Here is a 15,499-nt window from a genome sequence, read left to right as displayed (position 1 = left end):
TCGAATGGCCTCCCTCTGTGCTGTCACTTTTCTATGGTTGTACACCTTCGGGTGTTCTCAATTTCCTTCCGCACTCAGGTCCAAACTCTTCTGTCATTGAATCTTTAAGTTTATTTATTAGTTTCACACGTAGGCTTACATTAACACTGCAATGAAGTTACTGTGAAAATCCCCTAGTCGCCACACTCCGGCACCTGTTTGGGTACACTGAGGGTGAATTTAGAACGGTCAATATATCTAACCAGCACGTCTTTTGGACTGTGGGAGGAAACCGGGGAGACCATGCAACAGACAGTGAGCCAAGCTGGGAATCGAACTCCGCATCCCTGTGAGGCAGCAGTGCTAACCACTGTGCTGCCCTTTCCCTCCCATTTCTCTCCCATCTTTCACCCTATCACAGGCCTCATTGTCCCATTCACTTCTTGCTCTAAATCTATTACATTTCCAGCTTTTCCCAGACCAGACCAAAGATCATCTGCCTGAAAAGTTAACACTATTTCCCACTCGCAGCTGCTGGACCTGCTGAGTCCAGCATTTTCTTGCCTTATCTCTATCTGTTTGGAGTAAGATTCATCATTTATAGGCTGTTCCTGAGTGCAAGACTGTTACATATGTTGGAGCATGCCCCTTTAAGGGAACGGCTCAGGTGACCCGTGACTCCACTCTGGGTGGGGCTTGCCTCGCCAGTCTTGGTACTGAGTGTGTTAAAGAATAGACATTTAATAAACTGTTCCAGTTAGTCTACCTCCACTAACCTCCTGGTCTTTTATTAGTCTCTATATCCGACCTCATGCATAATAAAGCCATGCACCCTCAAAACTGTAGGGTTAACAGAAAGGATCAGCTAATCTATGAGGTACGTGGCAATGTCGCACTGACATCAAGCAGTAATGTGCCAGTTACTGTGGGCAGCAGACAGATAGCCTCGAGGGGAGCTGTGCCTTTTCTGTACAATCCACTATGTACATACTGTAAATAGTATAAATAAAGCAGTTTCTAAGTAAATGCCCTGATACGCCTGCAGCCTTTCCTTGTTTAGCACATTCTAAGAGAAAAACTAGGTTTCACAACCATCAGGGAGATGTTTCATTCATCAGGCTGGGCTGGAATGGAGCTAACATATCCAGAGTCATAAACTCAGTTTATTGCATAATCCAATCTCCTGCAGCACCTTTTATAATGATCAATTATTACTAAATCATCAATTTTATAATAGTCATCTTTTGCTGAAATGTGGTAACCTAATATTGTTTGAATCATAGAATCCCTACAGTGCCAGAAGGAGACCATTTGGCCCATCAAGTCTGCATCGACCACAATCCCACCCAGCCCCTATCCCCATAGTATTTACCCTGCTAATCCCCCTAATACTATGGGCAATTTAGCATGGCCAATCAACCTAACCCACACATCTATGGACTGTGGGAGGAAACCAGAACACCCGGAGGAAACCCACGTAGACATGGGGAGAACGTGCAAACTCCACACAGACAGTGAACCAAGCCTAGAATTGAACCCGGGTTCTGGCGCTGTGAGGCACAGTAAGAAGTCTCACAACACCAGGTTAAAAGCTGTGAGGCAGCAGTGCTAACCACTGTGCCACCGTGACGCCCTGTAATGGATAGGGAAGAATGATGGGGTGGGTGTGGTGGGAGCGAAAGCGAGAGGCAACATAATGACAACTTAATAAAGGGATATAATTAGCATTAGGAGGGTGATCAGAATGAAACGGCACGGTAGCACAGTGGTTAGCACTGGGCGGCATGGTAGCACAGTGGTTAGCACTGCTGCTTCACAGCTCCAGGGTCCCGGGTTCGATTCCCGACTCGGGTCACTGTCTGTGTGGAGTTTGCACATTCTCCTCGTGTCTGCGTGGGTTTCCTCCAGGTGCTCCGGTTTCCTCCCACAGTCCAAAGATGTGCGAGTTAGGTTAATTGGCCAGGTTTAAAAAATTGCCCCTTAGAGTCCTGGGATGCGTAGGTTAGAGGGATTAGTGGGTAAAATATGTGGGGGTAGGGCCTGGATGGGATTGTGGTCGGTGCAGACTCGATGGGCCGAATGGCCTCCTTCTGCACTGTAGGGTTTCTATGATTCTATGAAACATTCATGTTAATACGGCCCTTTTGGGCAAATCCATCAAATGATTAGAATTGAGTAATAATCCTGAGACACATTGGCTGGAGAGCCAGTGAGAGCCTTGCCTCACACTCTCGGAAAACCTGCTGAATAAGCGCTAATCAGGCACTTAACTGGGCAGTGACGGTCCTTGCCTGGGATCAAGGACCCGGGGGAAGATGTCCCACTCACCCGCTGGCAGTGTGACGATACTATGCCTTCAAGAAATGTATTTTGATCACGTTGCTCTGCAGGATGTTTTAACAGTCCCTGGGATTTTGTCGGCACCATGTTGACTGCAGCAGGTGTCCTCTATTGTTACTGAAGCAGTAAAATTGACATCATGTTCGTTTTAATCTGAACTAATGCAGTGTTCCGTTGTTTTCATGTTCCCCTGAGGTGGCAGAGTAGAGCTTGATTGGGGGGGTGATTGACAAGTCAGGTTATATGACTGGGCACTGCAATGTTTTCCTAGGGAAGTCCAGTTTTAGTTTTGTTTTTCAGAAGCTGCTTGGAGCTGAGAGAGACATCAGTGTTTATCCCCCCTGTGGAGGTGGAGTTTCTGTTGTCTAAGTGTTGTTGTTTCTGATGCTGCATTTGAGTTACGTGAAATCAGTCTCTTTCCCCTCTCTAAAGCCTGGAGATTGGGAACTACCAGAGACTAAGTTTACCTCTCTGAAGTTTTTCTGCTTTGAGGATATATCCTTCTCTGCAAACTGGTGTTGGGATCTCTTTGGAAGTGTTAAAAAGCTGGATATTTGGCATCATGTGAGCATACTTGTTTTCATGCTAACTAATTCTGAAGAAGGGGGTATGTCTGTGGCATATCACTTTATCTTGGAACAACAGAGATAGCTAGCTGTTAAGAGTTATACTGTGTCATGTTTAAATCTTGTAATTGTAAGAGTTATGCTCATTCTTATTTTGTCATATTCTAACTGTGTTCTTAAATAAATTTTGTTTGATAAAAGCTTCCTAGTGGGTCACTTGAATCATACCTGGAGTGAAACATCTTATGCTCACCTGTGCCAAATTCAAATCTAAAACTTAGGCTGGAATTTTACCGCCACACCCGCCCGAGGCTCGTAAGATCCTGTCCGAGGCCAATGGGGAATGCCGTTTTGCGAGCCTCGCCCGTCCCCATTTCGGGGCAGCCATGCCGGTAAAATCTGGGCCTTAGGTTCTAGGCTAAATTCATAAAACACCTTGGAGTTTCCGGCCTGGGTCTTAACACCAGCAAATCAGAGCTCTTCATTTATTGGCAGCACTACTGGGAAGGCAGTGGCTGCTACCGGTATTACACTTGCTCGAGGCCCAGGGTTGTCACTGGGTCCCAGGTGCAAGTGAGTGATTAAGTGGGGTGGGGCGGGGGGGGGGGGGAGAGAGGGGTGGGCTCTCCACGGCCATCTTTCCTCAATGCCAGGTCTCTCGATCAGCAGAATGCCTTAAAATGAGGGAGCACCCTGGAAGCTGGTAGGCAGTCCTATCCACCGCTCGATGAATACCAGTTAGATGTTACCAGTGCCTTTGGGATGGGCCCCTTACATGGGTGGCGAAGCAGGATGGCTATCTACAGACTGTCCCACCCCAGACTCGATCGGGGCAGTGGCAGGGAGGGGGCAGGCTTCCCACCTCGCAAGCATCCAGCCAATACAATGCCCACTGCCACCAAACTCGCCACTTGACAGTTCCCTCTTTCTCTAAACTTTGGCACCAAACATCTCCGGGAAAAAAATGTCCTTGATGAATCAGAAAGACGAGACGTGACTCTAAAAACAATTGCCGGATAGATAAACGGGGCCCTCAAATTCTGTGAGTATCCTCCGGATCTCCCAATGTAATTATCCCTCTTTCACTATCCCTCCCGGGACTCCCAGCAAAAATCATTGCCCCTAAAAAAACATTCATAAACATATCAAATAATATGGCTGTGGGTTCCAACAGTAAAACATTTAGGGAAAAGAACTTATTAAAACAAGAGTGACTCTACCTCACAGTCGTGAAATTCCTCTTCCTCCACCTCATAGGAGACCGTTTGAATTTTAACATCATTCTCTGCGTAGTCCACAAGTTTAGACTCTGAACGCTCGGGGGAGTCAATAGTCAAGTTCTTCCTCTCCGTGAATGTCGTCTCACAGTTGTCGTTCCTGTAATCCTTTACGCTCTCCTTCGCCTCGTCCTTATACAAAATAAAGTTTGGACGGTAAAAGGCTTCGACAGCCAGGTGCAACGAGCTGGCATCCAGGAGCTGGTGGGTGAAGTTGCCTTTGGGTTTACTTTTGGCAGGGTTACTGTTCACAAAGTAACTGAGGATCTTCTCCTTGTAGTGCTGCTGCTCGCTGTAATCGTCCTGGTAACCATAATCACTTTGCACGTGCTTATTGTTCTTTTCCAGCAGAGGATTCTGAAGTTCGGTCAGGTTTTCCATCATTTCGACTCAGGGCAAGGTGGGTGACGGAGGGTGGGGGGTGGGGGGAGGGAGGGAGGGTGGGGGTAGGGGGGTGGGTGGGAGGAGTGGGCAAATAGGCGATTAATTGACCTTTCGCGCTGTTAGGCCGTGAGGATGATCACTGGCCCAAGGCCTGCAGAAAAGGAGAGAAAATTATATTTGTTGATCTTTGTGCCAACATCTTAGAATTCGACAAACTAATGCCCTTCATTTCCAGCCCAGAATGTCAGCTTTTTAGGTGCGAGTGACACTTTGCCATCACAGTCTCCATCACCCAGCCAATACATCCACTTTTAACTGCTGACCTTCATTGAACAAGACTTTCTTTTGATCAGTGATGACTTCAGAAACAAGCCAATCATGTCCCCAATGTTTAAGTTGATTTATTAGTGTGACAAGTAGGCTTACATTAACACTGCAATGAAGTTACTGTGAAAATCCCCTAGTCGCCACACTCCGGCGCCTGTTCGGGTACACTGAGGGAGAATTTAGCATGGCCAGTGCACCTAACCAACACGTCTTTCGGACTGTGGGAGGAAATCGGAGCTCCCGGAGGAAACCGACGCAGACACGGGGAGAATGTGCAGACTCCGCACAGACAGTGACCCAAACCGGGAATCAAACCTGGGTCCCTGTCGCTGTGAGGCAGCAGTGCTAACCACTGTGCCACCGTGCCGCCCTCGGTGTCGTCCCAATGTCTAAGGTTGGCCAATCGTAAGTTCTGACTTGCCTTTGGGGATGTGGCGAGAGGGGTTCACACACTTCCATCTCGAGGCAGCGGAAGCAAAATCCTGGAATTCCCTCCCTAACGGCATTGTGGGTCAACCCACAGCACATGAACTGCAGTGACTCAAGAAGGCAGCTCACCACCACCTTCTCAAGGACAACCGGGGATGGACAATAAACGCTGGCCAGGCAGCGATGCCCATGTCCCACAATTGAATTTAAAAAAAGGATACTCTTGCAATCCTTTCAGGCCAATCTAAGTGCAACATGGATTAGGGTCCGCAAGCGTGAGTTGTCTCCTCATGTTTTCAGCTGGGATGTAGTCAGGTAGGCCAGGATGAATTAAAGAGAGTGACAAAGGACACTCTCCACTCCGGTTACCCGGTACTCCACCACTCCAATTTAACCTGTCGAATCAAGGTTCTCATTCAGAAGGCTAAAGTAAATGGTCTTTTCTTGGTTCGTGGAGCATCATGGATGACATGGACAACAGTGCCCCCTATTGGCTCCGCTGTCATGTATTGTGGAACAGTTGAAAGTTTGAGCCAAACTGCTGCAAACATCTCTCCTTGATGCCAACTCACTTTTTCTTTCAGAACAAAGCGCCCAAGTCTAAGGAAACTCTAACAGTAAAAACATTGCTCCATTGGAAATCTCACCCTCATCTGTCACACACTGGCAGCCATCTTGGATGTCAAGACCTTCGATAATGATAACCGGTCTAAACATAGGGACAGGGGTCGGCTATTTCAATCCTCAAGCCTGTTTCAACATTAACATGGTCAATCTGTATTTTAACTCCATTTACCCACCTGGGTTCCATAATCCTTCATGCCCTTAACCACCAATTATCAATCTCGGTTTTCAAGTTTTCCAATTGAATCCCAGCCTCAACAGTCTTTTGGGGGAGAAGTTTCCAAATTTCTGCTACCCTTTACATGAAGAAATGCTTCTCGACATCACCCCGAATGGCCCAGTTCCAATTTTAAGATTTATGTGTCTTTCTGGACTTTTCCACTCGAGGAAATAGTTTCTCTCTATCTCGTGTATCAGAACCTATAACTATGGTGAACAACTCTTAATCTTCCATACTCAATGGGATATAAGCCTCGCTTACACAACTGATCCCCATAATCTAACTCTCTTATCTCCAGGATCATCCTGAAAATGATAGGCTTGGTTTCTCACCATGATGCACAGCCTCGTTGTTGTGTTGAAAATGGCGGAAGTGCACGGGAATTGTTAAGTCTCATGCCCGAACACCGTGCTTCCCATTTTTGTGCAGGCACTTTGCACATGCACGGTTCACAGAAGCAGCTAGTCATTCAAATCATCGGCTGTCTCCATTGATTTTTGTATCTCAGGGTTGTGAAAGCCAAAGTGTGCAGAGTAGATCTGTTTAAGCAGGTCTGAACTTTGTGCATTTCTTTAAATAGTCAGGGTAACTCTTTGGAGAGATACAGTACTCATTTGAATCTGGTCCTAGGACACCCTTGGAGGGAGGTAAGGTACCCTTTGGAATTTCCAAAATTGGGCGTGAATGAGCAAATAAAAGTACATTAAAGTCCTAAAACTCATTGCAATAGTCAACAGATCTGTTAAAATCAGCTGTCAAAGGGAGCTGTCAAACCATCAAGACATTTACAAGTCCTGCCCTTTAAATGTTTTGAACAAAAAAAGCCTGGGGTTTAAAGAAAACATTGTTCTTTCACTCTGTTGGCATTAGCCTTAGGACTTCTATTACTGTACGACTGATTTCATAAGCACCCTTTATCACAGTAGGGTGCCTGCCTTTGATCAACAGCTCCAAGTGTTTATAGGCTCTTTGAAATGGGACTATGAATTCCAATGCTTGTTTTATGTGATTATGCACTTGAACTATTGTTGCCATAAGATTTTATGTAGTTGAAAGAATATACATGTAGTAAATGGATTATGAATGGGAGTCTTTTTTTTCTAATATCAAGTCTGCAATAAACTTAAACTTTATTTTATTTCATCTCCACACGAGTCCTGAGGTCTGCCCATGCTTTGAGTTGGCATGGTAGGCATAAGGAGTCCCACCCCAGGGCTTGATGGCCAAGGTGGTTGCATTCATAATGCGGTCAAACAGGTTGAATGTGTCAACCAGCAAATCCTTCCAAAACACACCAATGGCTGGTGGTAAGAGTGGGAGAGACTCCTGGAGTGGTGTCTCTCGAGCTATAAGCCCCTGGTGACAGACTCGCGACCTGTTCCGGGAATTACTAACTATTGAAACTGATTTTAAAAAGTCTGCCATTGGAATTGGAAAGCAATGCTCTTCCTGCATGCTTGAGCGTGACCTGTACCTGAGTCTCCTGGGATCAGTTCCTGAAAGTCCATCACAACACAGGGCAGCCATTTTAAAAATACTGGGTTTCTGGAATTCTCCCGACTCCCGGAAGAACATCCCAGCCAAAAAGATCAATTTTACTGGTGATTCAAAAACAGCGGGCGGAATTCTCTGGCCACGCTGGTCTAAAAGCCGAAAATTCCCGCCCAACTGTCAATGGGGTTTCAGATTCATAGAAACATAGAAACCCTACAGTGCAGAAGGAGGCCATTCGGCCCATCGAGTCTGCACCGACCACAATCCCACCCAGGCCCTACCCCCACATATTTTTACCCGCTAATCCCTCTAACCTACGCATCCCAGGACTCTAAGGGACAATTTTTAACTTGGCCAATCAACCTAACCTGCACATCTTTGGACTGTGGGAGGAAACCGGAGCACCCGGAGGAAACCCACGCAGACACGAGGAGAATGTGCAAACTCCACACAGACAGTGACCCGAGCCGGGAATCGAACCCAGGTCCCTGGAGCTGTGAAGCAGCAGTGCTAACCACTGTGCTAACCACTGTGCTACCGTGCCGCCCTCGTTTCGATTCGCCACAACCCGCCCGCTAAAATCTCCAGATGGGAGAATTCTGGCCAGCATTGCTGAATGTGCAGAGCTGTTTGTCTCTGCTTGATTTGCATCGATTTTTTTAGAGTTGGCCAACTTTTATGAGGGAGTGGACACCCGTGCGAGAATGAAATCGATCCGATTTAAAATCAGCAGCTGTCTGTAATCAACTGCAGATTATTTATTGATGAATCTGAAGTGATAACGTCACAGGACTTACTCCTTTACGTGCGAGGGGAGTCGAAGCTAACGCTTTATCAGCGGCAGTCACAGACAGCACCAGTACAAAAGGTGCTGGCTGCAGTTCACTAGCAGAGCTCCCCGACCACGGTGGGATTTGAATTCATGAATTTGGAGTTGCTGATCCAGGGCCATGACCCCAAGACGACTGAACTCAAATCATTCTGTGCTTTTTGTCACACAAGCATTCTCCAGTCCAAATGACAAAGCCTCTGAAGTGGAAAGCACACAGATAACACGTGTAATAAATGAAGGATGACAGATATGGGCTGCACAGACTGTCTGATTCCAGAAGCATTGAAACAGATCAAATCAGAATGTTGGGACATGCCATTACACCTCAGCCAATGCTCACTTCCAGGTTTTGTAGATTGGACGGTTTCCATTTTGTCCTCACATTTTGGGCTGTTGGCAGCAAATGTCATTTCTACCCCCAATGGGCAGCACGGTGGCACAGTGGTTAGCACTGCTGCCTCACAGCGCCAGGGACCCGGGTTCGATTCCCGGCTTGGGTCATTATATGTGCGGAGCCTGCACATTCTCCCCGTGTCTGCGTGGGTTTCCTCCGGGTGCTCTGGTTTCTTCCCACTGTCTGAAAGACATGCTGGTTAGGTGCATTGGCCATGCTAAATTCTCCCTCAGTGTACCCGAACAGGCGCTGGAGTGTGGCAACTAGGGGAGTTTCACAGTACCTTCATTGCAGTGTTAATGTAAGCCTATTTGGGACACTAATAAATTAACTTTAAACTTAAGCAATGCTGCCCCTGCATTAACTGGCTATCTATTACAGAATATCCAACAGCGTGTTACCCCCATAATGTGGACATTTCAAAGAAAGCTGATATATCACATGTGCTGGTTAATTTTAAACGCTTTTCTTGAGGGGCCAGAGCTTGGCAAAGGGGCGAATGTGCATGGTGTACAAGAGCTAAAGGGCTTTCCTCCTCTCATTATAACTGGAATGAAGTCCCAGATTATCAAAGCGGGCATTTTGAACAGCCCACCTCCCACCAACCTCCCCTTGGCTGCCTCCGACCACTTTCCGACTGCACCCGTTCCCCACCCAGCAATGAAGACCCCACCCTTGTGGGCATCTTCTCCTGAGGTAGGCACACAAAGCCGGGGATGCTCTAAACTCCTGTTACCATGGAAATTCAGGTCCATAAAGTCTAAAGGCCTTGATTGTGTGCTAGCCGTGTCTCAGTGGTAACAACCTTCGGTCTGAGGGTTGTGGGTTCGAGCCTCACTCCAGAGATTTAGTCGGGTAATGGATTACTGCACCGTCAGCGATGCAGTTTTTATTCTGGATGTGATGTTAACCTGACAAATAGCCTGTCCTGTCTGGTGGGCGGATAAATGATTTTATGTGAAGAGGAAGTCTCTCCTGTAACCAATGCTTAACCAATCAAATGTCTGAGTCATTTATTTCATTGCTGTTTAGTCTGAACTTCCTGTTTGCAAATTGACTGCTGCGTTTCCTACAGTGACTACCCTTCAAAATTATTTGATTGGACCAGGAACATCCTAAAATTGTTAAAGATGTTAAGAGAAATACAAGCTCTTCCTTATGTCCTCAATGTCATGCAGGTCATGCAAGTCCCCAATCTGTTGGGCTGCGTAATATTCAGTTAAGCGTGCCTGTTAATTGTAGGGATGTGGTGATAAGACAGCACACACTTCAATGTTAATTAAAATCACAGACTCTTGCACTCGTTAAAGGCCAATTTAGGTACAATGTGGATAACAGATTGAGGGTTACCTGCTCATGATCACAGCTGGAGTATAGTGAGGCAGACTTGGTAAACCTAAACAAAGTGCTTGGGACATGCTCCTCATGGACTCCCATCACTCCCAATTAACAAAGACCTTGGGCAGGATTTTCCAACCGCGCTCACCCCAAGACTGGAAAATCCTGCCCGAGGTCAATAGGCCTTTGCACAGTCTGTGTCCTGCCCGCTATGATTCCTGGGATGGGCAGGAGGGGAAAATTCCACCCCTTGTCTGGATAGGTGAGCTTAATAAGTTAAAAGGCCTTGGATTGAATTTTTGCATCTCCCTGGGAGTTGGCTAGGGGTCTAAAATACTGGCACAAATTGGCACTCTGGTTTCCCAACGCCAACGGTGCTGGCAAGATTCATCAAGGCCAATGAACACTCTTCAAAAGCTGTTTGAGATCTCATTAAGGGGCATATTGTATTTTTCATGGAGGGCACGGAGGATGTATGCACAGTCTTGGGCAGACCAGCTGAATGGAGGCTGGTACACAGCAGGGTGCCAGTCACGGGACCCAGGGAAGTGGCAGGCCTGAATGAAAGAGGGACTGACAAAGAGGGGGTCCTGACCATTGGGAAACAGGTGCCAATGGCTGAGGGCAGGTAGCATGGAGCGTGGGCAGTAAGCAGACTGTCAGTGCAGGGAGGGGTCATCACCCTCCTGGCTTTGCAGGGGCATTGGAGGCAGGGGGCCAAATATAAATGGGAGTAGAAGGAAGTGATTGGCTTCCAGCTGTCCTGAGACATTGCAAATTCCTCTCAGTCGAATTTATCCCAAGCTGAAATTAGAACAGCTGTAGTAATGACTGTCTATTGAAATCAGGCCCACACAAGAACTGCACAGCCTCCGTCCCTACCCTCTTGGCCACAAAACCCATCTCTATGTCAACTAAGGGAGTGTTCCCTGAAATACCACCGCCAAGGCTGGTGTCCCTTCACAAACCTTAGCTTTATTTACAGTAGTTAGTAATACTCAGACAAGTACTTCCCAGTACAGAGTATACACCCTGAGTGCTGGTAACCCGGACTCTCCACATTACATACTGCTGCAGTGCCCCCAGATAGAACAGCATTGACTGCCTCAATCAGGGAGCTCATATCCTAACAGGTCTGTAGAGTCATAAAGATTTACAGCATGGAAACAGGCCCTTTAACACAACTTGCCCATACCGCCCCTTTTCTTTAAGCCACTAAGCTAGTCCCATTTGCCCGCGTTTGGCCCATATCCCTCTATACCCATCTTACCCATGTAACTGTCTAAATGCTTTTAGAAAGACAAAATTGTACCCACTTCTGCTACTACCTCTGGCAGCTTGTTCCAGACACTCACCACCCTATATGTGAAAAAATCACCCCTCTGGACCCTTTTGTATCTCTCCCCTCTCACCCTAAACCTGTGCCGTCTAGTTTTAGACTCCCCTACCTTTGGGAAAATATACTGACTATCTAGCTGATCCATGCCCCTCATTATTTTATAGACCTCAATAAGATCACCTCTAAGTCTCCAACGTTCCAGGGAAAAAAGTCCCAGTCTATCCAGCCTCTCCTTATAACTCAATCCATCAAGTCCCGGCAGCATCCTAGTAAATATTTTCGACACTCTTTGACCTTGTTAAAGTCATCACACCCCATGTAAGTGATGACTGTAGCCCTCTCCCCAATGGGTGGGGTTGGGATCTGGAAAGAGTCTATTTCCTGCCCTTTGCCCTTGTCTTGGCAGTGACGACATTGCCGCCCCCCCCCCCCCACCCCCAACACCCCCCCCCTCACCCCGTCTTGGGCCTGTTGGCAGGCATCAATGAAATGTCGATCTAGACTGGAATTTTGAAGCACCCATATGCATTTGTACAACCACGCTAACATTTCTGCTTGAGATTTATAAATTGCTTTTAGAATGAGATCATTACCATTTAAGGCCTCAGTCCAAGGTTCCAGAAGAGAGTCCTTGAGAATTTGTTTTGAAAAAGCACGGTGCCATTAAAGGTTCACCATAACTCTCGGAACAAAAGGTTATTGTTTCGGGTTGGTTTTGTTTTGCGATGTGGATGGATATTTCGATGAAGGCCAGATGAGGAAGGATTGCACAGCTCGAATGGGGGTTGGTGGGGGGGTGGTTAGTTCCTACGAGCTTAGTTGCAGGGGAACCAAGAAAAGGCTGAGAAATGATGTCCAAGGCTTCATCGTAAATAGAGAAAATGTGTAGTGATATGCTTGACAAAGCTGGAGATTAATCCATTATGTGAAGGGTAAATCCATACCATGCACAGGGATGCTTTCTTGCATGGGAAATTGTAAAGGTGACTCAGATGATTAATGTAACTTTCGCAGCTACATTATTTCATTTCCATTGATCAGAGTGAGGTGCGCCGAATATAGCGGCAAACCTGGAGAATAATAATCACTCTGACCCACTCGGGTCAGTCCTGAATATGAGGAGATGGCAAACTTTCACCAAAATTAGTGGCAAATTTACTTCCAGTGCGAACAACATGGTTCTTTGTTCAAATCTTATGGTGAAACTTGCTGATCTCCTGTGGTATCACACACTGGTAGTCAACATCGAAGCACATTACTGAGGTAAAGCAGCATTAGAGTTTCGGTGGGGGAGGCAGTAATTGGACGTGGGCACACAAAGATAACTCGCTCCCCATCGTGTAACCATACGTTGTTTCTCATTTTTACTTTAATTTGAATTGATGATAAAATAGAAAAACTTGTAAAAGTTGCTGAAGTCAACACAAAAACACAAGATAATAATTTAGGTGGGCGCTCCCCACACTTTGTAAAGGCTTAGGTAAGACAAAGACCATGGGCAGATTTTCCCATCCCGCTTGCCACGGGAATCAGCCGGGACAGGACCATGCAAAGGTCACTTGACTTCGGGCAGAATTTTCCAGTTTTGGGGCGAGCGTGGTGGGAAAATCCTGCCCCTGTATATCACATTACACTCAAGACAGACATTAACCCCATTTGTCTACTCACACCAAGGAACATCCTACTCTTCTGAAAAGAGTCAGGAGTAAGACAAAAGCAATGCGGGAATAAAGGATCATTTTGCTAATCACTAAACCAAACAGCTGGTGCTCTGCTCTGCCCCTGTCTATATCAATGGGGACGAAGTAGAAAAGGTTGAGAGCTTCAGGTTTTTAGGTGTCCAGATCACCAACAACCTATCCTGGTCCCCCCATGCCGACACTATAGTTATGAAAGCCCACCAACACCTCTACTTTCTCAGAAGACTAAGGAAATTTGGCATGTCAGCTACAACTCTCACCAACTTTTACAGATGCCCCATAGAAAGCATTCTTTCTGGTTGTATCAAAGCTTGGCATGGTTCCTGCTCTGCCCAAGACCGCAAGAAATACAAAAGGTCGTGAATGTAGCCCAATCCATCACGCAAACCAGCCTCCCATCCATTGACTGTGTCTACACTTCCCGCTGCCTTGGCAAAGCAGCCAGCATAATTAAGGACCCCACGCACCCCGGACATTCTCTCTTCCACCTTCTTCCGTCGGGAAAAAGATACAAAAGTCTGAGATCACGTACCAACCGACTCAAGAACAGCTTCTTCCCCTACTGCTGTCAGACTTTTGAATGGACCTACCTCGCATTAAGTTAATTTTTCTCTACACCCTAGCTATGACTGTAACACTGCATTCTGCACTCTCTCCTTTCCTTCTCTATGAACAGTATGCTTTGTCTGTATAGCACACCAGAAACAATACTTTTCACTGTATGTTAATACATGTGACAATAATAAATCAAATCAAATCAAACCAGTCCCAAAGCCTCGTGGCTCCATTTGTATTTGCGCTGATCCAACACACCTCAACAAGGCAATGGAAAGAATAATGCAGCCAATGGCATCAGTAGAAGAGAACTTGACCAAATTTGTGAAAAGCACAAGTTTCACTGAAATTGGCACCAACAGCGGATTCTGGCAGTTACCATTCGATCAGAGGTCAAACCCCTAACTACTTTCATAATGGATGGTATGGCTTTAACCGCCTGCCATTTGGCATCATATCAATCCTGACAATATCCAATATACTGCCAAGTATTAAAGGCGACACATACCATGTGGGCGACATCTTGATCTATGGGCTGATAAAACAGGAACATGACAAATGGGTCAAGGAAGTCTTTTTTATGCTGCAAGAGGCTGTCTTGATGTTCAATGACAAATATGAGTTTTCTATGCCCATGATAAAGTTCCAAGGAGATGTTATACAAGCAACTGGGATTACCACATGCAGACCCACAGAAAACAAAGGCAATAAAAGGAATTCCCACCACCTACAAGGGAGGATGAAGAGTGCATCCAGATCCACATATCCTTCCTGGACAGATGGCCACAGTACATTTCAAGTAACCATGTCTTGAGGAAATATTTCAAACAGTGTCACTGCTCAGCGGTGTAGAGGACCTCCGGGGGTAATGTGGAGTAAAGGATTAAGTCTAAATTACTGAGTATGTAAGGAGCTATGTCACAGTGATATCTTTCACTGAAACAAAATGAGTGCGAACCATCTTCGAGAGTAGCTCCAGCTACAATGTGGTCTTCATAGAAATTATAGAATCATAGAAACCCTACAGTACAGAAAGAGGCCATTCGGCCCATCGAGTCTGCACCGACCACAATCCCACCCAGGCCCAACCCCCATATCCCTACATATTGTAACCGCTAATCCCTCTAATCTATGCATCCCAGGACACTAAGGGGCAATTTTAGCATGGCCAATCAACCTAGCCCGCACATCTTTGGACTGTGGGAGGAAACCGGAGCACCCGGAGGAAACCCACGCAGACACGAGGAGAATGTGCAAACTCCACACAGTGACCCAAGCCGGGAATCGAACCCAGGTCCCTGGGTCTTCTTAATCTTTGTAAATAGTTAGCATATAAATGAATGCTTTTGAAGAAAAGGCCATTGCCTCTAGTGTAAGTAGCCAACCAATTCCAAGAAAAACCCACAATAACAGGTGTTGCTCCTTGTATCTTCTGCTGAGATGTCTCTGTGCTAAAGTGGCTTATTCCTTCAAGGCCATGATGTGGAGATGGGCACAGTAAGAAGTCTCACAACATTTCTGTTCTCACAACCTGGTGTTGTGAGACTTCTTACTGTCCTTTAAGGCCGTGAAGCCTAATTGTCATATGTAACGACGATGTGAAATAATTCAGTTTAATAATTTGATGAGAGACAATTAAAACCTCTCCAACTGGTTCCCATAACAATATCCCTCAATCAGTCGCTCCCTCAAATATCTATC

At 46.3% G+C, this 15,499-nt stretch overlaps 1 protein-coding gene across 1 annotated transcript in view; it reads right to left on the bottom strand.

Moving 5' to 3' along the window:
* syndig1l (synapse differentiation inducing 1-like) overlaps nt 1–4,543 on the bottom strand; it is a 102,613-nt gene extending 98,070 nt beyond the window's left edge. The window contains exon 1 of the mRNA XM_078233212.1: nt 4,106–4,543. Coding sequence (XP_078089338.1) covers nt 4,106–4,543 — 438 coding nt within the window. The remainder of the gene's footprint in view (nt 1–4,105) is intronic.
* Nucleotides 4,544–15,499: the final 10,956 nt, after the last annotated feature.

This window comes from Mustelus asterias, chromosome 18 (genome assembly GCF_964213995.1).
Source record: "Mustelus asterias chromosome 18, sMusAst1.hap1.1, whole genome shotgun sequence".
In the NCBI taxonomy this organism is placed as follows: domain Eukaryota; kingdom Metazoa; phylum Chordata; class Chondrichthyes; order Carcharhiniformes; family Triakidae; genus Mustelus; species Mustelus asterias.
Note: the sequence above shows the minus strand (reverse complement) of the source record. Positions and strands in the feature narration are given on the sequence as shown.